The sequence below is a fragment of the Oncorhynchus keta genome, chromosome 35, assembly GCF_023373465.1.
Source record: "Oncorhynchus keta strain PuntledgeMale-10-30-2019 chromosome 35, Oket_V2, whole genome shotgun sequence".
Taxonomy (NCBI): domain Eukaryota; kingdom Metazoa; phylum Chordata; class Actinopteri; order Salmoniformes; family Salmonidae; genus Oncorhynchus; species Oncorhynchus keta.
The window spans coordinates 31,814,180-31,840,911 of record NC_068455.1 but is presented as its reverse complement, the minus strand read 5'-3'; the positions used below and the strand labels follow the sequence as shown (position 1 = coordinate 31,840,911).

General features: G+C 42.5%; 1 protein-coding gene across 11 annotated transcripts in view; it reads left to right on the top strand.

The window, feature by feature from the left end:
* The window catches only part of LOC118369092 (ryanodine receptor 3-like), a 168,235-nt gene extending 141,712 nt beyond the window's left edge, over positions 1 to 26,523 (top strand). For 4 of the 11 annotated variants that reach the window (XM_052496883.1, XM_052496879.1, XM_052496884.1 and 1 more), the window contains 36 exons: positions 840 to 927; positions 1,051 to 1,143; positions 3,414 to 3,584; positions 3,698 to 3,757; positions 3,860 to 3,994; positions 4,232 to 4,344; positions 5,085 to 5,184; positions 7,655 to 7,764; positions 8,077 to 8,128; positions 8,222 to 8,278; positions 8,391 to 8,490; positions 8,650 to 8,729; positions 8,824 to 8,900; positions 9,023 to 9,096; positions 10,416 to 10,433; positions 11,097 to 11,177; positions 11,360 to 11,448; positions 11,544 to 11,672; positions 11,790 to 11,894; positions 12,603 to 12,684; positions 14,579 to 15,891; positions 17,122 to 17,180; positions 17,371 to 17,545; positions 17,678 to 17,764; positions 17,849 to 18,049; positions 18,345 to 18,475; positions 19,379 to 19,421; positions 19,558 to 19,685; positions 19,788 to 19,848; positions 19,953 to 20,099; positions 20,227 to 20,361; positions 20,547 to 20,703; positions 24,039 to 24,103; positions 24,187 to 24,287; positions 24,933 to 24,984; positions 25,130 to 26,523. In XM_052496883.1, the coding sequence (XP_052352843.1) occupies positions 840 to 927; positions 1,051 to 1,143; positions 3,414 to 3,584; positions 3,698 to 3,757; positions 3,860 to 3,994; positions 4,232 to 4,344; positions 5,085 to 5,184; positions 7,655 to 7,764; positions 8,077 to 8,128; positions 8,222 to 8,278; positions 8,391 to 8,490; positions 8,650 to 8,729; positions 8,824 to 8,900; positions 9,023 to 9,096; positions 10,416 to 10,433; positions 11,097 to 11,177; positions 11,360 to 11,448; positions 11,544 to 11,672; positions 11,790 to 11,894; positions 12,603 to 12,684; positions 14,579 to 15,891; positions 17,122 to 17,180; positions 17,371 to 17,545; positions 17,678 to 17,764; positions 17,849 to 18,049; positions 18,345 to 18,475; positions 19,379 to 19,421; positions 19,558 to 19,685; positions 19,788 to 19,848; positions 19,953 to 20,099; positions 20,227 to 20,361; positions 20,547 to 20,703; positions 24,039 to 24,103; positions 24,187 to 24,287; positions 24,933 to 24,984; positions 25,130 to 25,225 (4,765 nt within the window). In that variant the 3' untranslated portion in view covers positions 25,226 to 26,523. Of the gene's footprint in view, positions 1 to 839; positions 928 to 1,050; positions 1,144 to 3,413; positions 3,585 to 3,697; positions 3,758 to 3,859; positions 3,995 to 4,231; positions 4,345 to 5,084; positions 5,185 to 5,885; positions 5,983 to 7,654; positions 7,765 to 8,076; positions 8,129 to 8,221; positions 8,279 to 8,390; positions 8,491 to 8,649; positions 8,730 to 8,823; positions 8,901 to 9,022; positions 9,097 to 10,415; positions 10,434 to 11,096; positions 11,178 to 11,359; positions 11,449 to 11,543; positions 11,673 to 11,789; positions 11,895 to 12,602; positions 12,685 to 14,578; positions 15,892 to 17,121; positions 17,181 to 17,370; positions 17,546 to 17,677; positions 17,765 to 17,848; positions 18,050 to 18,344; positions 18,476 to 19,378; positions 19,422 to 19,557; positions 19,686 to 19,787; positions 19,849 to 19,952; positions 20,100 to 20,226; positions 20,362 to 20,546; positions 20,704 to 24,038; positions 24,104 to 24,186; positions 24,288 to 24,932; positions 24,985 to 25,129 lie in introns of all 11 variants that reach the window. The other 7 variants (XM_052496885.1, XM_052496880.1, XM_052496887.1 and 4 more) reach the window with 3 other exon arrangements.
* Positions 26,524 to 26,732: the final 209 nt, after the last annotated feature.

The window sequence follows — 26,732 nt, the reverse complement described above, 5'->3', positions numbered from 1 at the left end:
AAATATAAAATAGATTTTGATTTGTTTAACACTTTTTGGGTTACTACATGATTCCATACGTGTTATTTCATAGTTTTAATGTCTTCACTATTATTATACAATGTAGAATAAAGAAAAACCCTTGAATGAGTAGCTGTGTCAAAAACTTTTGACTGGTTGTGTGTGTACGTACAGTGGCAAGAAAAAGTATGTGAACCCTTTGGCATTACCTGGATTTCTGCATAAATTTGAGCTGATCTTCATCTAAGTCACAACAATAGTGTGCTTAAACTAATAACACACAAATTATTCTATTTTTCTTGTCTATATTGAATACATAATTTAAACATTCACAATATAGGTTGGGAAAAGTATGTTAGAATGGGCAAAACGGCCCCCCTCCTGAGCTTTTCACACACGACAGTGTCTTGGGTTTCCCGAGAACAGTGTGAGAAACAAAAAGCTTCCAGTCAGCGGCAGTCCTGTGGGCGAGAACAGCTCAAAGGAGAATGACAAGAATCGTGTACACTGGACAATTAAGTAGTGGAAAAACATCACCTGGTCCAACGAATCCCGGTTCCTGTTACATCATGCATGCTGATGGCAGAGTCAAGATTTGGCATAGGCAAGGTCCATGGACCCATCCTGCCTGGTGTCAACGATACAGGCTGGTGGCGGTGGTGTACCGCCGTCCAATCTGCAGAAACGGTGTGATGCCATCGCCTCAGCATGGACCAACATCCCTGTGGAATCCATGCCCGAAACATTCAGGCAATGGGGGGGTCGCACCGGACCGGGTACTGGCTGATGAGTGTATTTTATATATAATAATCATCTCTTCTCTCTCCTTTCTCCTGCAGGTCCAGGTGGCTGAAAGAACCAGACTCTGACTCCAATGAACTCTTCAGAATGGTGGCTGAGATATTCATCCTCTGGTGCAAATCACATGTACGATTTCTCCTTATCAACAATGGACAAACTAGCGATTAAATAGATAGGACATTTTAGATTGAGAAATGAGCAAAGCAGAAGGTGTCTTCATCATGTACATTGGTATTGCTCTTTCCTCAGAACTTCAAAAGGGAAGAGCAGAACTTTGTGGTTCAGAATGAAATCAACAACCTGTCTTTCCTGACTGGTGATAGCAAGACGAAGATGTCAAAGGTAGGGCTTATTCAAATGTGGCTGCTTTCTGAGACAGACAAAAAAGCAGGGGCGCAACTTTGCTTTTAGAAGTTTATCCAGTCGGGAAAAAACACTCCCTCAGCCTACCTGACCGCTTGGAGGCATCTGCAAGATCCTAAAGCACACTATTGCCTCGTTTTGTATCACATTCCAATGATTAAACTGGAGGGGACAAAAATGCACCCCTGCAAAACATTACAGCATATTCCCACTGCTGGAGTGCTCTACGACTATAGCACTCTGCAACCCCTGTGGTCATGTATGTTCACATCCTAACCCAGCTAACCTCAGTCCAACCTCCTGCTGCTATCTGTCAGCACATTCCAGCTGAGCCTTGTTACTGGGCTCCATTCTGCAGATTCAGCTCTTTCTCTCTCCCTGCTTCAGCAACCCCCCCGTGGCCAAACAACACAACTAATATTCCCTCACAAACAGAAGCCATGTCACCTCCTCAGGTACAGGGAATAGATTTGTTGATAGTTTTATTTTTTAAATCCTGTCTGCTTGTACACTTAATTCACTGGAAGCGCCATGCTCTACCAAATGAGCCACACGGGACCACAATAGTCTGCCCTGCCTTGCTGTTAACACATTACACATTATCGCCCCTCCTTCATCAGCCCTGCTTGTCATCATAACGAGCGTTTCTCATTCCCTTATGGGCCGAACATGTTCCAGCTCTGATATTGAAAGTCAACACGCCCATGACAAATAACATGATCACGTCACTGGTGTTTCTGGGTGATGGATATCCTGCGCTGGTGTGTGTGGCACCTACCTCACACTGGCAGTCTCTATTACACGGAACCCAAACCAGCTGCGCACGTGCGCCATGGTGCATACATTTATTTTGTCCCCCCACACCAAACACGATCACAACAAACAGGTTAAAATATCAAAACAAACTCTGAACCAATGACATTAATTTGGGGACAGGTCAAAAAGCATTAAACCTTTATGGCAATTTTGCAAGCTAAATTGCATTTACTAGCTAATTTGTCCTATTTTGCTAGCTTGCTGTTGCTAGCTAATTGGTCCTGGTATATATACATTGAGTTATTTTACCTGAAATGCCCAAGGTGTTCTACACCGACAATTAATCCACACAAACAGTCAATTGAATCTTTTCTAGTCATCTTTCCTCCTTCTAGGCTTTTTATTCTCTTGAATATATATTGCGACTGGCAACTTTCATAAATTAGGTGCATTACTGCCACCGCCCTCGTTCGTCTTTCAGTCACCCACGTGGGTATAACCAATGAAGAGATGGCACGTGGGTACCTGCTTCTATAAACCAATGAGGAGATGGGAGAGGCAGGACTTGCAGCGCGATCTGCGTCAGAACTGACTTCTATTTTAGCCCATGTCAACGCAGACGCTCGTTGCCGCGTGCGAGCAGTGTGGGTGCAATAATTGAATCATCTAGATTTCTAAATGTATTTTGCAACGTGAGGGAACTCGAAGCGAGCGTTGTAGTCAGCCTGTGTCACTCAGCTCCTGTACTGGGCGGCGGGGTGTGTGTGTGTGTGTGTGTGTGTGTGTGTGTGTGTGTGTGTGTGTGTGTGTGTGTGTGTGTGTGTGTGTGTGTGCGTGCGTGCGTGCGTGCGTGCGTGCGTGCGTGCGTGCGTGCGTGCGTGCGTGCGTGTGCGTGCGTGCGTGCGTGCGTGCGTGCGTGCGTGCGTGCGTGCGTGCGTGCGTGCGTGCGTGCGTGCGTGCGTGCGTGCGTGCGTGCGTGTGCGTGCATACAGTTAATGGTGCTTCTTTCTCTCTTGCTGATTTGAATATGAGTGTCTTCTGTGTGCCAGCTTCTTCCATTTGTGTTTCTCAGTGCAGTCCTTTTTTATAACACCTCACCATATGGGTACAGGCAAACTGTGGGCGAATGCTGCTTTCAGGTTATAGCTACATTTGAAATGCTTCATGGGCAAATATTTTCAGCCGCCAGCGATGGAACAATGCCTTAGTTCCCTCTGCTACCTATAGGTTTAATTCAGCCTTCGGTGTGCAGCTGCTGTGCTTCCACTGTGAAATAAGCACAGTTAGAACAAGGTAGCAATTTAGAATGTGACTGCATTGGCTATTATAAAAAGGGTGTGGCCCATCTGATATATTACCAAATGGCTCCCTATACAGTGCACAACTTGCAGACAAAAGTAGTGAACTATATGGAAAATAGAGTGCCAATAGAGTGCCATTTTTCAGTGAGTGCCAGGTGAAATTATTAATGTGTCATTCCGTCCTGGTAACAGTCAGGGGGTCAGGACCAGGAGAGGAAGCATAAGAGGAAGCGAGGAGAGTTCTACTCCATCCAGACCTCCCTGATCGTTGCTGCCCTGAAGAAGATGCTGCCCATGGGACTCAACATGTGCACCCCCGGGGACCAGGAGCTCATCTCCCTGGCCAAGACACGTTACCTCCTGGTGAGAGGGCCATCCTAGCCCACATGGACCCATGCTGATTGAGGATCAGGTATCACTGGCCACACACTACCTGATGATGGTGTATCTAATTGTTTTCATGTTTTGCTCAACAGAAGGACACAGATGATGAAGTGAAGGAACATGTGCGGCAAAATTTGCACCTTCAAGAAAAGGTGAGCTGTATATTATGGCATCATTGTAATCCATAAAACTAGCAACTCTATCAAAAATCTGTGATGTGTTCTAACTCCTACACTGTACTAACCCACCCCCAGTCAGACGACCCTGCAGTGAGGTGGCAGCTGAACCTGTATAAGGATGTGATGGTGAAGAACGAGGGGCCTCCAGACCCTGAGAGGACAGTGTTCAGAGTCCAGAGCATATCAGCCGCAGTCTTCCATCTGGAGCAGGTCACTGGCTGGCTGCACCATGCATCCCCCTTACTGCCTACATCCACTTCTTTATCCGGGCCCCTTATATCCATGTTACAGATCCTTAAGCTGTGATCTATATCCTGGATACTTTATGTCCTGCTTCTCTGATCTTTACTCAACTTGATAATAGTCACATTTGTGATCCAAACCATACACCCTGTTTCGTATGTTGTATTACAACTTACATATTTTGTCTTCATTTATTCAATGTAGGTGGAACAGCCGTTGAGGTCTAAGAAGTGTGTGTGGCAGAAGCTGCTGTCCAAGCAGAGAAAGCGTGCGGTGGTGGCCTGTTTCCGCATGGCTCCTCTCTACAACCTGCCCAGGTATCACACAACCATCTACATGTTGTGTAGTCAGTCCTTTACAAACATAAATATTACAATATAATCGTCAAATATTACAATAGAATACCCCAGCTGCTGATGTCAGTATTGGGAGGCAGCAGGCTGTGTTAAGTTTAGCATTCTCTCTCATTTCCAACCCTGCACTATTTCTTTCTCTATGCCTCATGAGTCTCACCCCTCTTTGCTGGGCTCTGACCCTGTATTAATATGAAGCGTCCCTCCCCTAATCTGTACGAACAAATGTCTCGCCTCAGGCAGTTATCAAGGAATAGAAAAGGACACAAGCAATTTCATGCCCTGCTGCACTGTAACTCAATCACAGAGACTCAGGAGGAGAGACAGTGGGGAGGAAAACAATTGAGAGCCCGACCTGGAGGCGGCCGTCTTTAATGTGTGCTCTCATGTCTCTCCTCGTCACCAAATTATTAGTTATTGTTGTTGTTTGGAGAATGTTTTGGGGAGAATGTGACATTGCATCATATTGTTGAGTAATCAGTAAGCACTGGCCTTTTGAGTCAGGTTAGAGCTAGAAATGTTAAGGACATTTGATGCAATGTCAGTCTACTTTTCCTTTCCACCTCTAATACTATCACATAACTCGCTCTGTACCCTTTGTGACAGTGGCTTACCAACCTTTTACCATATATCTACTACTCTGTCTCTGCTACTTTACCCTCTCTCTGTTCTCTCCTGAATGACTATACTGTACCTCCCCTCAGGCACAAAAGTAATAATTACTTCCTGAATGCCTACCGACGCTATTGGCTCGAAAAAATGCATGAGAACACAGACTATGACAGTCTGCTCTCCATGCTAACGGTAATGTAATGTTCAGACAACGTTTGTGACCTCCTGTTCCTCCCCCCTCCTCCCAGCCATGGTTTGTACTATAACTATAACTCTCATACTGTGATCCCACTGGCTTTCTGACTGGTCTGCCTATTATAAAGCTACACTCATCACTAAAATATTCACTCTGACCAAATGCTTTTTCTTCTAAGTTATAGGTTTCTGTACCGATGTCGCTGTAATTTATATACCATATATTTTATTTATCTTTAATCATTACAGTGTACTGTAGATTTTGCTAGAATAAATATATCATGTGATCATTTTTACTGGGGTATACATGAAAGGGTTATGAAATGGGGGGGTACAGTTCAAACTTCCAAGGTGTTTCTCAATGGTGACCAGTTGGATTTGCCAGTGCCCTATAACAGGGTTTCCCAAACTCGGTCCTGGGGCCCCCCCTGGGTGCACTTTATGTTTTTTGCCATAGCATTACACAGCTGATTAAAATAATCAAAACTTGATGATGAGTTGGTTATTTGAATGAGCTGTGTGCTCCTTGGGTAAAAACCATAATGTGCACCGAGGGGAGGGGGGGGAAGCAGGACAGAGTGTGGGAAGCCCTGCCCTATACTAACCAGTATTAACCGTTCTTAACGTTATACCCCCCTCCTCTCCTCTTCCTCCTGGTCCACCCTGCTAACCCTCCTAATCTCCCTCTACCCCCCCAGGCATCGCTCTATTAACCTCTTCCTCCTGGGCTATCAGAGAATATGGATAGAAACAGAGACGTACTCTTTTGAAGAGAAGCTAGTGCAGGACCTGGCAGTAAGTACTGTACCTGTCCACCCCAGTGCCCAGCCCTCTCTTTGTGCTCTCTCTGTGGGGCTAGTCTCTTTTCTCCGTCCTCACCTGGCCGTGCTACAACACCAACGCTTCGCCAGTACAATGCCCGCCAAGTGCCGCAGGGGTTCTGCCAATCATCCATGTTCTGCCCCTGGCTCTGTGTGGCTCTGTCCCTTGCAAACTGAAACGCCTACACGGGCACGCATGACATCACCCTGGATGTCAGTGCCGGCAGTACTGTACTGTAACTGTACCGTTTCTAGAGCTGTTTCCCTTCCTACAGGGGTGAGAGAGCATCCAACCACGATGCTATGGCTTACTGGTGAAATTTATGGAAGGTGTGGTGTCCTTCATAAATTTTCTGTTGCAGCATGGACAAAGTATAGTGTCATAGTCATGTCGTTTGAGGAATTTGTTGTAATCAAAGAATTCAGATATACTGTCCCTGTAAGGGTTGCTTTCTTTACAACTTTGATTCTAGATATCTCTGAAATTCTTCAAAACCCCATGCCGTCCTGTGTAAGAACCTGCTACATTTGTCAAAACAGCAATGAAGAAAAATGGTTATAAACACTCTATAACACTTTATAAGCCATTTTACAAATATGGTAGATTTAAAATGTAGGGAAAGTGGCTACATCCTAAAAGAGATGACCATGTGGAATAGTATTCCCTCTACCACTATTTTTGCCCCATCCTTTCCTGGTGGCCTCTGTTCATTGGGGGAGTATCTGTGGTGCTCAGGGATAAAGTGGTAGATGAGTATAAAGTATTATAGAGTATGGATCAGGCTCATGGAGAGTCATGCTTAACTTTCATCTTCCTCCCTTTTATCTCTACTGAACACACACCTTCACACCGCTAACCTTGAAACTGCTGTACCATCTAAATGTACTGTGTGTATGTCCCTGTGTGTGGGCCTGCATGGTCTGCTGATGAGTGGCGTGTCATACCCGGAATGCTTTCAGTCTGTGATTCAATGGGCCATCACACTAGTAATGAAGCAACATAGTGGGACAGGATTTGACTGCACATTCTGCATCTTTAATTTCAATGTGCTTCTGTTGATCAAGTACACCTTGTTGTCTCTAAGGTGAGTGATGTACAGAGGAGACTGTTTTATATAATGGCAATGGTAACTGCATATGGATAGTAACTTGTCCATATTTCTGCTTGATACCTTTCCACAGGGCACAGACGTGAGTTCAACGTCTAGTTTTGATTCACATTTTGTTGAGTTGTCAACGCGCAATCAACTAAAAAATGCACAATGTCATTTAGGTTAAAGGTTAAAGGTTGGTTGAATAAAAGACCACACCCTTACTTTTTGCAAATCCAATCAGTTTTCCATGTTGATTCAATCTCATCACATATATTTTTGGGGTTGAAATGACGTGGAAACAATGTTGATTAAACCATTTTTCCCCCAGTAGATTGGCCTTGGTAATCATTATTCCTGAAGCGTGTTGCAGTGTAATTTGAACAACTCATTTTATTTTTTGCAATTTCACTAATTCAAAGTAAAGTTATTGTGATCTTTAAAATGTGTATCAACTCAGTGTAGGCACAGAGGGTAAAGGGCACTTCTGTAATGACAGATGATTGGGTCTTAGGGTAGGGTGGTACTCTGATGTGTGGCTGGGTGTTTGTGCAGAAGACCCAACTGAAGGTGGAGGAGGAGGAAGAGGAGGAGGCAGAGATGCAGCCAGACCCTCTTCATCAGCTCATCCTGCATTTCAGTCACAATGCGCTCACTGAGCGGAGGTAAACACACACACACACACACACACACACACACACACACACACACACACACACACACCTAGGCACCTGGCATCGTGCTGCTTGCTCCATCTGTGCTATGTAATATTGCCGGTGTATCCCTTGGCTAATAAACTGTCGCATTGAACTAAAACACTGCAGCATTTCTCCCCACACAGGGAGAGGCCCTCGAGCACAAGTAATTGTGTCACATTTATTCTTAGTCATGCACCTGAGAGATGTGTTTATCATGGAGTATATTTGTTTAGTTATGTAAGGTTCATTCACACATGTTTATCCTGCTTTTCCATTCAGTTCTTTGGAAGAGGATCCTTTGTATATTGCATATGCAGACATGATGGCAAAGGTACAAAGCCTATACGAATCTGCTTTTGGATACATGTCTTTAGTATCATGTAGAGGTCAACAGATATCTGACTATCAAAGCTTTTGTCTTTAGAGTTGTGCAGAAGATGAAGAAGAAGAAGATGAAGAAGGAAAAGAGAAAACGTTTGAGGTGTTTTGGACCTCCCATCGAGATATTAGATTTGACAAATTTCAATGGTTTTGTAAGGAGCTGTGTTTGTTTACATGGTGTGCTTTTTACATGACGTTTGTTGACCTGTTAGGAAAAAGAGATGGAGAAACAGAAGACTCTGTACCAGCAGGCCAGACTGCATGACAGAGGAGCTGCTGAGATGGTGTTACAGATGATTAGCGCCAGCAAAGGTAAAAACACACACACACACACACACACACACACACACACACACACACACACACACACACACACACACACACACACACACACACACACACACACACACACACACACACACACACACACACACACACACACACAGTATGATCCCTGATTATCCTCTTTAGGTACGCTTGGGCCCATGGTGACCTTTACCCTGAAGCTGGGCATCTCTATACTCAACGGAGGCAACATACTGGTTCAGCAGGTATAGCAGAATATTTATGGTCCATATCAATCTTTTCAGTATGTACAGTGGCACAGTACAGCTCAATTTGTTTTGTGTATTTCCTTTTTTGTAGAAAATGCTTGACTATCTGAAGGAAAAAGGAGATGCTGGCTTTTTCAAGAGTTTGTCAGGACTCATGCAGTCTTGCAGGTAAAATGATATCACAACACAAAAAAAAACTCATCTTTGACAGTTTGACATTCAAACAGAGCAAAACTATACATGTTAAAAGATATAAACCACATTGGCTCTCTTTCCTTGAAATTCATTAGTGTCCTGGATTTGAATGCATTCGAAAGGCAAAACAAAGCGGAAGGTCTTGGGATGGTGACTGAGGAAGGATCAAGTAAGTGAGGGGAAACACTACACTACCTCAGACAGACATATGCACAGTAATCTCTCTTTCCTGTCAGAAAGGAATGACATTTGAATTCTGATATATTAAATACATGCATGTCTTAGAATTATTTTGTGTTAATGAAAAGTAATTGTAGATGTGTTTTGATTATAAGATAACAATTTATTTTCTTACCTTTGAGAGTCAAGTCCACTTGGTGCTATTGGCGAATGCTGAACCATGATACTCCGTACAGATTTGTAATGTCTAAAACCTTTAAACAAGTATAAAATATAAATATTAAGTAGATAAAAAATATAGAATTCTAAAGACTCAATGTTGATTTAATCTGACCCCTCCCACTTCCTCTCACCCAGCCACAGGGTCATAAATTGCCTGTCTTCTGATTACCAACCAGTTAATGCTCACAGACAAAGCCTGTCTAAAATGTCATTATTCAACTAATATGATTTTTGGTGGGTTGCTTTTACTGCTTGTGCTACACCAAGTGGTCACTGTGTTCCTATTAACACCTTTTTGGAAATTCTGAATCGGCCCATAGAGAAACTGAATTCATTAATGGAGACTTATTGAACCTTGTGATGGAGGTCATGTCAAGATTACATCTGGAGGCTATTCCTTCATAGTTATATGCAAGCAATAACAGCAGTCCATAAGGATATACCACCTGTCATTACGATTGGTCAGCCGATGTCCAACCCACCAGCTAATGATTGGCCCAAGCCTTTGTTGTGTTAGAAGAAGGCCTGTGATAGGGCTACTACAGATACATGGTGCAGCATTAGCGCGCCATGTTCGCTCTTATGTTTGTGATGAAAAAGCTAATCTCATTGTCACGTATGTCATTGTGTCTGTGTTCATGAGCCCGTGCTACTGTATGTTCCTCAGTCATGTGACATCTGAGCACTGTCTGTCAACAAGATAGAAAACAGATCTATACACAATAGATCACCCACCATCGAAGCGGTTGGATCTAATGGAGTGCATACAGTAAATGGCTATGTTCTCCTAGATACTCCAGCTCATTCCCACCTCATGTAACCAGGCATAAGTGATGGTGACTGCAGTCCGGTAGTGTTTCTCACCCCCTGTCCCACACCAGGCCTGCCAAACTGTGCAGCAGAACCTGTAGACCTACCTACCTGAGACTCTTAACCGCATGTCTACTGTATGTCCAACGCCTAAAGTGATGTCGATATGGATCTCTTCTTCCTTACTACTTATTGAAACTCAATGTCTTCTCCTTTGCTTATGTCTGCTTTTTTTTGTTTGTTTCTTCTTATCATATTTTAACTCATCGGTCGCAGTCAACGTGAGTGAGCGGGGTAAATACATGGTTTAGATTCTACTCATTTCGCAATGCTGCCATCCTGATTGCTCTCCGTCCGGCTCCCACCCCTTCCCCCTCCCCTCTGTCTGGAATGTAATAATAAAATACTGATCTGAAGGAACAAATGCATGCTCCAATAAGACATATGGTCAGATTGTTCAATCCATAGCATCAGACCCAGGCTGACTCTTAACTCTCTCTCCTCCTATACAAAGTTAGTGCTTGTGGTCTCCTATACAAAGTTAGTGCTTGTGGTCTATCTGGAAACCTGTCTGTCTCTTTTTTGTCGATACTACTAACCAATATTACTTGATAAAGTAAATTAGGAAAAAGAATAACATTCCCAAAGCTTTGCTTGTATCTTAAGTACAGAACAACAAACCTCTGCCATGCAGTTGTATACTGAACATCCTTCCCTGCATACAGTATGTACTGTATATCAAGTCAAAGTGATATGAATATCTCATAGAGGGAGCATATGCTTTCATGACAAACATCTCCTAGTCTAGGAGCTTGAGGACTAGACAGCAGCTTTGTATTGAAGTGAAAGTTATGCCATTTTGTAAGCTTCCGTTAGATCAGGTTGAGGGGGTTGCCTGATTTCTAGCCCCCTCCTGAACCAAAGGGGACAGTCGTCAATCTCATCTCCTGTGTCCAGGTTCCAAAGTACTGCAAAACGATGAGTTCACTAAGGATCTCTTTAGGTTTCTGCAACTGCTCTGTGAGGGACACAACAACGGTACGTCCAAACGTTCTAGAACACCTTACGTCAATACCGGTTAAGGTACTCTAGCCTACCTGTGACTCGTGTATTTAGTTCTGATACGTATTATTTGTGTTTACTGCCCACAATGTACTATGTATATCATTACCTGATCCTCTAACCATTCATTGGTATTTGACCACTTTCTCTTTCTTCAGACTTTCAAAACTTCCTGCGGACTCAAACAGGGAATACGACCACAGTAAATATCATCATCAGCACTGTGGACTACCTGCTCCGTCTGCAGGTAAAATACTATCCCCCACCTTCACTCCGTATATGCTTTGTGTGTAATGTCTGTTTACAGTATCATGTGTTCCATGTTGATATGTCCAATATTAGGAATCCATCAGTGATTTCTACTGGTACTACTCTGGGAAAGACATCATGGATGAGGCTGGCCAGCGGAACTTCTCCAAAGCCCTGGCTGTGGCCAAGCAGATTTTCAACTCTCTCACTGAGTACATACAGGTAACACAAAACTCTTGGGTTGGAAGAAACTAGCCTTCACAGACAGGAATGTGTTGTATGGTTAATCATGGTGATCCAATCGTCTTGACTTTAGTGATCTTCTCTTTGTGACGCCAGGGCCCGTGTATTGGGAACCAGCAGAGTCTGGCACACAGCAGGCTATGGGATGCAGTGGTGGGATTCCTGCATGTGTTTGCCAATATGCAGATGAAGCTGTCACAGGTAATACAACTCAGTACAATTTCCTAATCAACTTAATTTTACTCAACCAATATTCAATCTATGTCATCAGCTATGAAATTGAATAGAATCTGATTCATGTGATGCAACATCAAACTATATGTGGATAAAGAGTTCAACAATCTGCTGTGTTGCCACTAGAGGTCTCTCTTAGCTCAGAGATGTACTCTGCAGCATGTTGACAGGCTTTTCTCTCTGCCTAGTTGACAGGCTTTTCTCTCTGCCTTAATTTGAAAGATCCATCACTCGCACAGCCAGACACCTTAAGATGTGCTTTGTAGCCAATAACCCAGATGGGATCAGAATGAAACTTCTTGTACCGTCTTAGTTTATCTCAGGGTTATCCAGAGGGGCAGGGCTGTTTGCAGGTGGACAGATTGACAGGGCGGCTGGGCGCGTTTTGATTAAGCTAATCAAAGTCCCTCCTCAGATTTATTATGTGCTGTGAGCCGGCTCAAAGGAGGCCCAAAATGAGTCAGCCCCTCCCAGCCATCTGCTTGGGCCCGACAGAATGACATTAGCCTGTGTGCTGATGGATGGCTGGGACCTAGCGCTCTCAGAGGGCCTTGATCTCTCCAAATGCCATGCTGGGATATTAGCGGTGGACTGGCCCCAGACAGAGAGCTGCGCTAACCTTTTTGATGTGGTGAAGGATGTGTCACAAAGTTGCTTTCGTTTCCTCTCCCCCAGGATTCAAGTCAGATTGAGTTATTGAAGGAGCTGCTGGACCTGCAGAAGGACATGATCGTGATGATGCTCTCCCTTCTGGAAGGTTCTATTACCTTTTCATCTCAGTCGTGACTCATCACGGAACACATTGTGGTCATATCTAGAGGCACTGATAGAACACTCGCTACCAGCATATGCTCTATCTATTTTATCCATTTTGTGCCTAAAACCCTTTAAACAGATGTATTTACTTGAAATGATATTATTACATGACATCAAACACCTATCCATTCTACTTGGACAATTCAATTAGCAGATTGTATTATGGTTACTTTGTACTTTCTATTGTGTGTTCTAAACCAGGGGTGTCAAGCTCAATACGCCCACGGGCCGTATTGAAAAAACACAACAAATTCGTGGGCCTGACATAGCCTATTATGTTTGTTTTTACAACATCAAAAAACCTGCATACAACTGTGACCCAAACTGGCCATTGTTTTATTACAAATAATAGGTCCCTTTATAATGTCCACTTATGTACATAGGGTGCGATATATAGCATTTTAACATATTAAAACAAGAGATACATACAGTGCATTCTGAAATTATTCAGACCCCTTCACTTTTTCTACATTTTGTTGCTTACAGCTTTATTCTAACATTGATTAAATAAAAAATAATCCTCATCAATCTACCCACAATACCCCATAATGACAAAACGAAAACAGGTTTTTAGATGTGTTAATTTGTGGGTGTCCATCACCCATTTCATATATGTTATATTATATATTGAAAGTTGCAAAACGTACTATATGTTGCAAATCTGCAAAACATACGATATGCTAAGAATTCTAGCTAGGTTGCTGACGTTCGCTAGGATAGGGTTTAGAGGTTAGGGTTAAGTTTAGGAGTTAGTTTATAATAGTTCAGGTTAGGGAAGGGTTAGCTGACATGCTAAGTAGTTGCAAAGTAGCTAAAAGGGAATACGTAGGGGAAAGTTGCTAATTAGCTAAAATGCTAAAGTTGTCCGTGATAAGATTCGAAATTGCATCCGTTGGGTTGCTAGATGTTTGCGTTAAACACCTACTCATCAACCCTGACCAACCACCCTACTTTCGTTTTTGCCATAAGTAACATAATAAAATAATCATCCAAATCTGTCAATTTAATCTAGAGATATCAATGTTTTTTTTGCATTGGATGCTTCTCAATCCACCGCATCAACGATATATCGCACTTCTGCATCTGCGGTGAAATGTGTCAGAACTAAAACGGTGTTTGTCAGACCCGAAAATCGATCTTCTCACGAAAATGTCTGAAGCATCCAAACGATTTGACTTACAAGACTCTATGGAAAGGGGAGATTCTCATGAACACAATGTTTTTTTCCGATTTGCTCTACGACTCCCGTGACTAACAGGTACCGGTTTTAAAAAAGAAATGGAAGTATGAAGGCAGTTTTGATACCTAAAGGGGTCCTAAAATTCTAAAACAAAGCTAAATGATCCATGGTATGACCATCTTAAAACAAGGACATATGTCATCTTAATTTCATAAAGTAGATGACTCAGCGGTTGACTCATTTATACTCGCTTGTGTGTCCTATTGTTCTTTAGTAGTAATTTATACCCACATGTGAATACTTAATCTTATAACTTTTTGACAACCAAGATGACATGTTCTGTAGGCTACAGCAATGACCCGTTGGAACCAGAACTTGGCATGGACATTTAGCCTACAACACTTTTAAACTTTCAGTCCGATAGAATATTTGGTCAGTGCAATTAGTGATTAAATGATACAGCGCACTGGCTGGCTTATGTGTGGGTATCCACTGCCGTTTGTCGTGCTGCATGCTGGCAGTGCTTGCTAACTTGTAGTGCAGCACGGCAGTATGTAAGCAAGCCAAAATGAATTGACAACCCAAATCATTGCGTGGGACAGATAGAAATGTGTCACGGACCGAATCCTTTGTCTAAACTTTAGTAACCCCACAGGTAACGTTGTCAACGGAACCATCGGGAAACAGATGGTGGACACCCTGGTGGAGTCCTCCAGCAATGTGGAGATGATCCTCAAGTTCTTCGACATGTTCCTCAAACTCAAAGACCTGACCACATCGGACAACTTCAAGGAGTACGACCCGGAGAGCAAGGGAGTGATCTCCAAGAAGGAGTTCCAGAAGTCCATGGAGAACCAGAAGCAGTACTCCCAGTCAGAGATCGAGTTCTTGCTCTCCTGTGCCGAGGCTGACGAGAACGACATGTTCAACTACGAGGAGTTTGTGAAGCGCTTTCATGAGCCGGCCAAGGACATTGGCTTTAACGTGGCGGTCCTGCTCACCAACTTGTCAGAACACATGCCTCACGACGCCCGTCTGGCCACCTTCCTGGACCTGGCCGAGAGCGTGATAAACTACTTCGAGCCCTACCTGGGCCGCATAGAGATTATGGGTGGAGCCAAGCGCATCGAGAGGGTCTACTTTGAGATCAGCGAGTCTAGTCGTACACAGTGGGAGAAGCCTCAAGTCAAAGAGTCTAAGAGACAGTTTATCTTTGACGTGGTGAATGAGGGTGGAGAGAGCGAGAAGATGGAGCTGTTTGTCAACTTCTGTGAGGACACCATATTTGAGATGCAGCTGGCCTCACAGATCTCTGAGCCTGACGCAGTGGAGCGTCCCGAGGAGGACGACGAGGACAGCCAGAGTGTGACGGAGGAGCCTGAGGAGGAAGTGGAGGAGAGCATGATGGAGTCTCACTCCGCCTTCACCAATTCCTGCGTCTCCATGAGGAAGAACCTGTTCAGCTTCCGCCAGCTGCTGACCTTCAAAAGCATGAGGCGGCAGTACAGGAGGTTCAGGAAGATGAGTGTGAGGGAGATGGTCCAAGGCTTCTTCTCATTCTTCTGGATGATTATCACTGGAGTCTTCCGCTTCCTTTACAACCTGGTGTGGGGCTTCTTCCATATCCTGTGGTCCTCCATGTTTGGCGGGGGCCTGGTGGAGGGGGCCAAGAACATGAAGGTCACAGACATCCTGGGGAACATGCCTGACCCCACACAGTTTGGTATCCATGGTGATGTGCTGGAGACAGAGAAGATGGAGGCGAGTGAGGCGTCATCTGTGGCAGAGATGGGCCACATGGGCCAGGGGGACAAGGCAGAGGCAGATCTGATGGCTGAGCTGCTTAACATCCAAACCAAGAGCCAGGGGGGAAAGCATGCGCCCGAGCCAGGTCTGGGGGACATGGGTGAGGTGGTGGGGGTCGACGCCCCCTCTTTAGCCAGTGCCGTCAAGCAGAAGAAGGCCAAGGTATCTGAATATCCTCTGAAATCACACATTCAGCTTTATTACAAGAGTAATGGTTATCTGTGTCAGGTGACATTCTTCTCAATGTGCCACAGAACAAATTCTGTTTGGTGTAAATGCATGACATTTGGTGTCTATAGACAGGCCACATTGACAGTCAAAGTTAGAATTTGGAGAAAATGTGAAAATCATTCAAATGACTGAAACCATATAGTATTGTTATTTGACCTGTTCTAAATATGCCAAATGTATGATTCAACTCATTGTCGTTTGTGACCTACAGCAGTGTTTGTATCACACTATATTTAGTCTTTGGACACATTGAGTTATTTATTTTTTCACACATTTAATTAATCAAGTCATGTGAATACAGGAGGGAGTTCAGATGGGCCTTCGCGCTTCAGCAAACAAGTTACATTACAGCCTTATTCTAAAATGGATTAAATAAAAACATTTCCTCATCAATCTACACAACACTACCCCATAATGAAAATCGTCTTTAGAAATGTTTGCAAATGTATAAAAAAAACAAGATACCTTATTTACATAATTATTCAGACTCTTTGCTATGAGACTCGAAATTGAGCTCAAGTGCATCCTGTTTCCATTGATCATCCTTGAGATTTTTCTACAACTTGAATGAAGTGGTAAAGTCTGTGGTAAAGTCAATGTATTGGACATGATTTGGAAAGGCACAAACCTGTCTATATAAGGTCCCACAGTTCACGGTATATGTCAGAGCATATATGTTTTTTACATTTTTTAATTTGACTATTTTCTACATTGTAGAATAATAGTGAAGACGTCACAACTATGAAATGACACATATGGAATCATGTAGTAACCAAAAAAGTGTTAAACAAATCAAAACATTTTATATTTGACATTCTTCAAAGTAGCCACCCTTTGCCTTGAAAGCTTAGCATCCTCTTGGCATTCTCTCAACCAGCTTCACCTGGAATGCTTTTTCAACAGTCTTGGAATTTAATTTGGAACATATATTCACATGGTTTGATTCATGAAATGTGTATATGAAAAAAACAGTAACCCCAAAGACTAAATATAGTACAATATCAAACGCTCACATTGTAGACAAACGCTTTGGCGATTTTAAAACATTTCTTCAGATTTGTCCATCAGTATGCTCACAGAAAAAGTGTACCAAAGTTTTTATTTATTTATTTCCATTATGAACATGAATGGGTTTACCAGGATTCCATGTGTTTCTTGAAGGAGGCTGCGACTAAGGAGCCTACCAACGGAGACCACAAAGCCGAGCCAGAGAAATCAGAGTGAGTGGCCTAATGCGTCCTTGATCTTTGATTTGATTCTCAGTGTGAACACAAGATTCCCTACCTGACTGAGCCGTAACAGCATTTGTTTTGCTCCTACTGGAAGCTGAACTGATTTGGTGAGGGTGCTTGTTATCTGTTGGTCTGTCTGTGAATCACCCTGTTTAATGGTGTGTGTTTGTGTCTACAGCCCAGAGGATGGTGAGAAGAAGGACCAGGACAAAGTCAAAGAGGAGGCTCCCCCAGAGCCCTCACTGGAGGAGAAGAAGGCCCCCAAGAAGAGACCGGGACTGAAGAAAGAGTCTCCAGAGGAGTTCATGGCCAGCTTCTTCTCTAGCCTGGACATCTACCAGACCAAGATGCTGGTGAAACCACACACTGATGCTATACCCATTCACATCATTTAGCCCTGTTATCATAATAGCACATTAGTGTTTGTGGTGTTGCATGCTGTATGGCATATTATTGTCTAATATATGCTTGTATGTGTTTTTCAGAACTATCTGGCCAGAAACTTCTACAACCTGCGTTTCTTGGCATTGTTTGTTGCATTTGCCATAAACTTTATTCTGCTCTTCTACAAAGTAAGTCAAACCCTATCTAATCAAATAGAGCACAGTGTTACTATTGGGCTGTCATGGATATACACTGAGCGTGTGTTGTGTCAGGTGACTGGAGATGACGGGGAAGATGATGATCCAGATCCCTGGAATGGAGGTGGAGCTACTGATGAACAGGATGATGAAGGTGGGATGGAGTATTTTGTCCTGCAGGAGAGCACCGGCTACATGGCACCTACACTGCGCTTCTTGGCCATACTACACACAGTCATCTCTTTCCTGTGTGTGGTGGGATACTACTACCTAAAGGTACATTTTTCAAACACACATACAGATAACTAACTTATATGCACACATACCAAAATATTTATAATATCCCTTGAGAATGAATGTTTCATCATTATAATGGACTAGTAATAAACACAGCAGTTTTCAAGAAGTCCTTTATATTGTAATATGGGAACTAATCTACCATCCATACATTATTCCCCCCTTTTCTGAAGGTGTATTTGGTAAACACCAGCGTGTGATGATATTATCTCAGACAGTACCTTGTGGGGCTGTGATCTAATGTTCTGTCTGTGTGTCTGTCCGTGTCCCCAAGGTGCCTCTGGTGGTGTTCAAGAGAGAGAAGGAGATCGCCAGGAAGTTGGAATTTGACGGCCTCTACATCACAGAGCAGCCGTCAGACGATGACATCAAAGGGCAGTGGGACCGCCTCGTCATCAACACCCCGTGAGTCATATAGAGCATAACTATAATCATCACCGCAAACTATAATCATCACCGCAAGCTATAATCATCACCGCAAGCTATAATCATCACCGCAAGCTATAATCATCACCGCAAGCTATAATCATCACAGCAAACTATAATCATCACCGCAAGCTATAATCATCACCGCAAACTATAATCATCACCGCAAACTATAATCATCACCGCAAACTATAATCATCACCGCAAACTATATTCATCACCGCAAGCTATAATCATCACCGCAAGCTATAATCATCACCGCAAGCTATAATCATCACCGCAAACTATAATCATCACCGCAAACTATAATCATCACCGCAAACTATAATCATCACCGCAAACTATAATCATCACCGCAAACTATAATCATCACCGCAAGCTATAATCATCACCGCAAGCTATAATCATCACCGCAAGCTATAATCATCACCGCAAGCTATAATCATCACCGCAAGCTATAATCATCACCGCAAGCTATAATCATCACCGCAAACTATAATCATCACCGCAAGCTATAATCATCACCGCAAGCTATAATCATCACCGCAAACTATAATCATCACCGCAAGCTATAATCATCACCGCAAGCTATAATCATCACCGCAAACTATAATCATCACCGCAAGCTATAATCATCACCGCAAGCTATAATCATCACCGCAAACTATAATCATCACCGCAAGCTATAATCATCACCGCAAGCTATAATCATCACCGCAAGCTATATTCATCACCGCAAACTATAATCATCACCGCAAACTATAATCGTCGTTGCAAACTATAATCATCAACTTTTTGGTATTTGAATGTAGTTTTCAGATTGTGGATTACTTGTTTACCTTCTCATTGTAATAATGATATTTTCCATCCTCTTTTGTGTAGTTCCTTCCCTAATAACTACTGGGACAAGTTTGTGAAACGCAAGGTAAGTAGACAGTATTTAATGAATTATTGGTGGAATTGTTATGAATTATTCACCAGATCAATATGACTTGAACATGCACATACTATTTCTACTATTTACTCTGTTTCTCCTTGTTATCATGGCCTGCTGCTGTTAGGTGATCAATAAGTATGGAGATCTATATGGAGCAGAGAGGATAGCAGAGCTGCTGGGGCTGGATAAGAGTGCTCTGGACTTCAACCCCACAGAGGAGACGGTGGTGAAGGAGGCATCGCTGGTGTCCTGGTGAGACACTGGGAGAGTGGCCTATAATAGAGTTGTCGAGTTAGCATACACAGAGTGAAGTAAAAAACAGTACCATTCACATCAATCCACCTCTTTTGACAGGTTGAGCTCTATTGACACCAAGTACCAGTGCTGGAAAATGGGTGTGGTGTTTACAGACAATGTAAGTGTTCCACATTTACAAAGAGCATAATTTGGTATATGATAACACCATATTATTGTTGACTTGATCTGACTGATCTGTTTCTATGTTGTGTGTCCCTGCAGTCGTTCCTGTACCTGGTGTGGTACACCACCATGTCCATCCTGGGTCACTACAACAACTTCTTCTTCGCTGCCCATCTGTTGGACATCGCCATGGGCTTCAAGACCCTCCGGACCATACTGTCCTCCGTCACCCACAATGGCAAACAGGTGGGTGCAGTTTGGCCACCAGGCAACAGGGGTCAGTGTTGAGTCAGAGCTCTAGTTCTGCCTTGGTATTAACCATAGAGATAATGTACATCACAGTGGAAGTAACCTGAGGTATTCTCTGTCTCAGCTGGTTCTGACTGTAGGTCTCCTGGCGGTGGTGGTCTATCTGTACACTGTGGTGGCCTTCAACTTCTTCCGCAAGTTCTACAACAAGAGTGAGGATGACAACCAGCCCGATATGAAGTGTGACGACATGATGACTGTGAGTCCTTGGATTTTTCACTAACATCATAATGTGGAGGCCACACTAGTTAAAAAATAAATCAATAAATTGAACACCAGCCCAGTTTAACAATCCTGTTTGGTGCCTTGTGAATGGATCTATTCCATTTCCATCCAGCCTCACTCTCTTTCTCACCTTCTCTCTGTCTCTCTCTCCTGCATCAGTGCTACCTGTTCCACATGTACGTTGGTGTGAGGGCAGGGGGTGGAATCGGGGATGAGATTGAGGACCCCGCAGGCGACCCGTACGAGCTCTACCGCATCCTCTTCGACATCACCTTCTTCTTCTTTGTCATCGTCATCCTGCTGGCCATCATACAGGGTACGTACTGTACTAATCTGGATCACAGGAGGCAGTATCTGGGACAGCAAAGGGGACCAGGGTGAGACCCAGCAGGGTCAGTGTCACTCTGGCTCCCTGGTGTCAAAGTCACCCTGCTCCCTATGGGTTGGAAGGGAAGGGGCTGTGAAAAGGGCTGTGTAGGGAGGGGATTAATCACCCATAGAGAGAGACCCATAACTCGGTCTGTCTGTCTCCACTAGTCTCCACCAGGCCCTTACACACAGGCCCTTAATGTTTCTCTCACAGTCAGAAAGCCTCAAACTTTCCAATGGTTTTTTCCACCTCAGACAGAGACAATCAGTCAGCCTCATGTCTCTCCCACAGACACTCAAACTGACTGCTCACCTCACAGTAAGTCTAGAACACACAGACAGATGCAGCCTGTACCCTAAAACAAGTAAAAGTATAGATACCTTAATAGAAATTTACTGAAGTAAAAGTGAGTCACCCAGTAAAATCCTACTTGAGTAAAAGTCTAAAAGTATTTGGTTTTAAATATACTTAAGTATCAAAAGTAAATGTAATTGCTAAAATATACTAAGTATCTAAAGTAAAAGTATAAATAATTTCAAAACTATTTGTGTTTAGTGAGTCCACCAGGCCAGAGGCAGTAGTGATGACCACATGTTCTATTGATAAGTAGCAGCGTAGCCTAGTGGTTAGAGTGTTGGACTAGTAACCGGAAGGATGTGAGTTCAAACCCCCCAGCTGACAAGGTACAAATCTGTCGTTCTGCCCCTGAACAGGCAGTTAACCCACTGTTAACTAACTTGCCTTGTTAAATAAAGGTAAAAAAAATGTAATTGTGTGAATTATTTGACAACTTTCTTGTCCTGCTTAGCAATCAAAAAAATTACTTTTGGTTGTTATGGACAATGTTTGGAATAAAAAGTACATTATTTTCTTGAGGAATGTAGTGAAGTAAAAGTTGTCAAAAAAATAAATAGTTGTGCTAGAGGAGTTACTACAGATCCGACTACAGACTACTGTACCAATTGGATATCACGAAATTGGGAAGAAAAGGGGCAAAAACAATATTCAGTTCCAGTCAAAAGTTTGGACACATCTTCAAGGGTTTTTCTTTATTTGTACTCATTTCTACATTGTAGAATAATATTAAAGACATCAAAACTATGAAATAACACATGGAATCATGTAGTAACCAAAAAAGTGTTAAACAAATATATTTGACATTCTTCAAAATAGCCACTCTTTGCCTTGATGACAGCTTTGCACACTCATGGCATTATTTTAACCAGCTTCATGAGGAAGTCACCTGGAATGAATTTCAATTAACAGGTGTGCCTTGTTAAAAGTTCATTTAAAAGGAATTTCTTTCCTTCTTAATCCATTTGAGCCAATCAGTTGTGTTGTGACAAGGTAGGGTTGATATACATAAGATATCCCTATTTGGTAAAAGACCAAGTTCATATTATGGCAAGAACAGCTCAAATAAACAAAGAGAAACGACAGTCCATCATCACTTTAAGGTCAGTCAATGCGGAAATGTCAAGAACTTTGAACGTTTCTTCAAGTGCAGTCGCAAACACCATCAAGCGCTATGATGAAACTGGCTCTCATGAGGACCGCAACAGGAAAGGAAGACCCTGAGTTACCTCTGCTGCTGAGGATAAGTTCATTAGAGAGTTACCAGCCTCAGAAATTGCAGCCTAAATAAATGCTTCACAGTGTTCAAGTAACAGACACATCTCAACATCAACTGTTCAGAGGAGACTGTGTGAATCATGGCCTTCATGGTCGAATTGCTGCAAAGAAACCACTACTAAAGGACACCAATCAGAAGAAGAGACTTGCTTGGGCCAAGAAACATGAGCAATGAACATTATACCGGTGGAAATATGTCCTTTGGTCTGATGTGTCCAAACTTGAGATTTTTGGTTCCAACCGCCGTGTCTTTGTGAGATGCAGAGTAGGTGAACGGATGATCTCTGCATGTGTGGTTCCCATCATGAAGCATGGAGGAGGAGCTGTTATGGTGTGGGTGTGCTTTGCTGGTGACTCTGTCAGTGATTTATTTACAATTCAAGGCTCACTTAACCAGCATGGCTACCACAACATTCTGCAGCAATATGCCATCCCATCTGGTTTGCGCTTAGTGGGACTATAATTTGTTTTTCAACAGGACAATGACCCAACACACCACCAGGCTGTGTAAGGGCTATTTGACCAAGAAGGAGAGTGATGGAATGCTGCATCAGATGAACTGGCCTCCACTATCCCCTGACCGCAACCCAATTTGAGGTGGTTTGGGATGAGTTGGACCGCAGAGTGAAGGAAAAGCAGCCAACAAGTCCTCAGCATAATGTGGGAACTCCTTCAAGACTGTTGGAAAAGCATTCCAGGTGAAGCTGGTTGAGAGAATGCCAAGAGTGTGCAAAGCTGTCATCAAGGCAAAGGGTGGATACTTTGTGGAATCTAAAATATATTTTGATTTGTTTTTAACACTTTTTTAGTTACTACATGATTGTACATTTTGACTGGTATATATATATATATATATATATATATAGATATATGTGTGTTAGAGGAATTACATTCCTTTATGTTTTAATTATCCAATTCAATTAAACACTGCCCACTCCTAAGAATTTGTAAGACACTTATTTGCATAAAATGGACAGAGACCAGTCTCAAAATCAATCTGTAGCATTTATTCTCGAGAGTACTGAACATGATACAATTTACAACAGGTTATAAACTGAAAATGATGTCATTAGGTTTCAAACTGTCCCGTCCCTCCTCCACTCTACAATGGTAGTATAGTTCTCAAGCCTTCCTACATCGACCCCCACCAGTATAGATAATGTATGACCAAGCCAAGGCCTTCCTGTGAAGATAAGCATTTTAGCCAGTCTGACGATAGGTTCATTCGTTTCTACCAAGGAACAGACAGTCATTGTTCTAATTCTTGATTATAATTACACACATTATATTCAGTCCTAGTATTAAAATAAAATTAATACATCTATACAGTAACATAATAGTATTCTGATTAGTCAGTCCTGATTGAAATGTATACATAATTAGTCCTTATTGATTAAAAAAATCCCTTAACAATATATATATATATATATAGTAAAGTACAGATACTCCAAAAAAATACTTTAGTAGTACTTTAAAGTATTTTTACCTAAGTACTTTACACCACTGCCTAAAGTGATGCTGCTTCCCATAGTCAGCCGCTGTTCAACCATTGAAATATTTTACATTGCAATACAAAAAGCTGTGGGGGGGGAATTGTGTTAAGTTGCCCTGTCCATAAAGAGACATCTTCACTGGTTGTGTGTCTGTAGGTCTAATCATTGATGCTTTTGGAGAGCTGAGAGACCAACAGGAGCAAGTGAAAGAGGATATGGAGGTGAGAGACTTTGGTTTACTTTCATCTGTAGTGCAGGTCAACAGAAGACAATGTTTGAGTTTTTCATCTATTTTTCTCCTCAGACCAAATGTTTCATCTGTGGCATCGGTAATGACTACTTTGACACGACGCCTCACGGCTTTGAGACACACACCTTACAAGAGCACAACTTGGCCAACTACCTGTGAGTATCTAGACTGAATGTAACCCGGCACTTAAAAGCTAGACTTTTTTTGTCTCTGAAGTATCAATTAGCTGACAGGTCTTTCGTCTTCCTGCATATTTATACCCACTTGTTTACTATTAAACCACCTGATGGATGGCTTTTACACAACAGTTGATGGTATCTATGCCCCAGTAAAAAATAAATAAACAGTGCCCATCAGCCAGCATTCTTCCACCCTCTATAAGCTCAGTGCTCATCTATTGTTTCTGTGCTAGCTAGCTGGAAAATAGGAAGCCATGTGGTCTTCATCTGCCCACTCAGTCAACTGGAGGAGGACATAACGCTAACCTTACTAGCTCATTTGTTTAGGTTGATTGGAAAATAGGTGTGTGATATCATCGTATGTATGCATCATACATTTTGATTTGGTGTGCAGTGGAACTCAGTATTCAGTAATCTGATGGTTGAGGATAGGACACATGGATGATTGATAAGATCATCAAGAACATTATGCTCGAATGAGGCTTTAATTTCCTCCTGCTATAGCCATTTGTAGTTGTGAAAGAGGTCAGTTGATCTTTGAGATGTTGAATGATGCAAGTGAAATATGACTGTGGATCAAGTGGGAATTTTCATGTATCTCAAATCTATTTGACTTGACAGGTTTTTCCTGATGTATCTTATCAACAAAGATGAGACAGAACACACCGGTCAGGTATGGCGCTTGTCACTCTTTTGACCCCTTTGTCCTGTGAAAAGGTTGTCATATCAGGACCCAAAGTTAACTGTGACTCACCAGTTTTTAGGCTCGGCTCATTTGCTGCTATAGATTGACTAGTCTTTTTGTCTGCTTCCTCCAGGAGTCATACGTGTGGAAGATGTACCAGGAGAGGCTCTGGGACTTTTTCCCTGCTGGAGACTGTTTCAGAAAGCAGTATGAGGACCAGCTTGGATAGAGCTGACAGACAGGTCACTGTCATCCTACGGACAGGACTACAGTCCTACAAAGAGCTGCTCCAGGTACACTCCGACTTCCTCCTAACAGCTAGCTGATGACGGTTGGTAACCATTCACCGGCCTATTGCCTCCTCTAAATGTGTGAGACTAGAGGAGAGGGGAGATGCTATCTTCCATGTGATGGAATAACCATTTTCACATCAACGTCAAATGTACCTGTACATGTTACCTTTGGTACAGGGCCAACCTCCAAGAAAGTGACTATATTACAACCTGCCCAGACAGATTTCAGTTTTGACCATTTTTTTCTTTCAACGTGTTGCCTTTTCCTCCACATAACCCCGAACCATTGCACAATTATTGGTCTTTTTGAGAAACACTGGGTTGTGTGGGGTTATGGGACAACGTGTGAGTCTTGGCCCGTTGCAATATGCACAAGAAGACTATTTCAATATTTCAAGAATGTTGAAAATGAGACTTATGCCAAAAGATAGGTGGGCAGATTTTTACAGAGAGCATACTGTATGTGAGTTAACAAAGTTTAAAAAATGTCGTTCGAGTAATGTGCTTTCAGATATGAAGTATTGATTATAGAGGACTTAAACCAGGGGAAATGTTGATTATATGATAAAAATGCCTGAATCAAGTACTTGATGAAGTGCCTTATTAACATTACAACGGAGCTATGCAAAACCATGTGTTTTTCTTTCTGCAATGGATGTGCAGTAGTTTTCCTGGACCAGAAACAAGCAGCTGTTCAGAGTCATTACTTCGTGGCTTATGTTTTTAATTTGAAAATGGATGAGCAGTGTTGAGTATTTTGCCAACTGCAGAATCTACACTTAGAAAAAAAGGCTCTGGATAGAACCAAAAAGGTTGTATTGCTTGCTTCATATACTGTACAGCAACCTTATAGGTTCAATATAGAACCCTTTTGCAGGGTTCTTTGATCAGACCCCAGGGTTCTTCACTGACCCAACATTGGTTCCATATAGAACCATTGGGTTCCTTCCATATAGGGTTCGATATGGAACCAATTTCAGTTCTATATATAACCTTAAGGGGTGCCATATATGACGCAAGCATGGAACCCTCTTTGGTTCTATCCAGAACCTTTTTATCTAAGAGTGTAACTGCAAACGAGTATAAATTACACACTCGTCTTAGTATATCATATGTCCGAATTTATTAAACACCTTGAAACAAAAAATAAATTGCTATTGTATGGCTATTTGTATGTAGTAGCATTGCTGAACCGTGCATTTCCCTGAAGGACAAATAAAGAAATCAATTAAATAACTGGAGTCACTTCACACAGTGTTTCTTGTTGGATTTTACTATCTATCTTTTTTGCTATAGTTAAGGACTAAGTATGTCGCCTACAGTACAAACTACAGCAAACTTGCGTGTAATATCTCACTGTCCAGTTGCTCCTTTACTGACACCTAATCACCTCCCGATGTGACTTGTGAGTTCATATCAGGGGATTTAGCTTCTTTTTTTTAA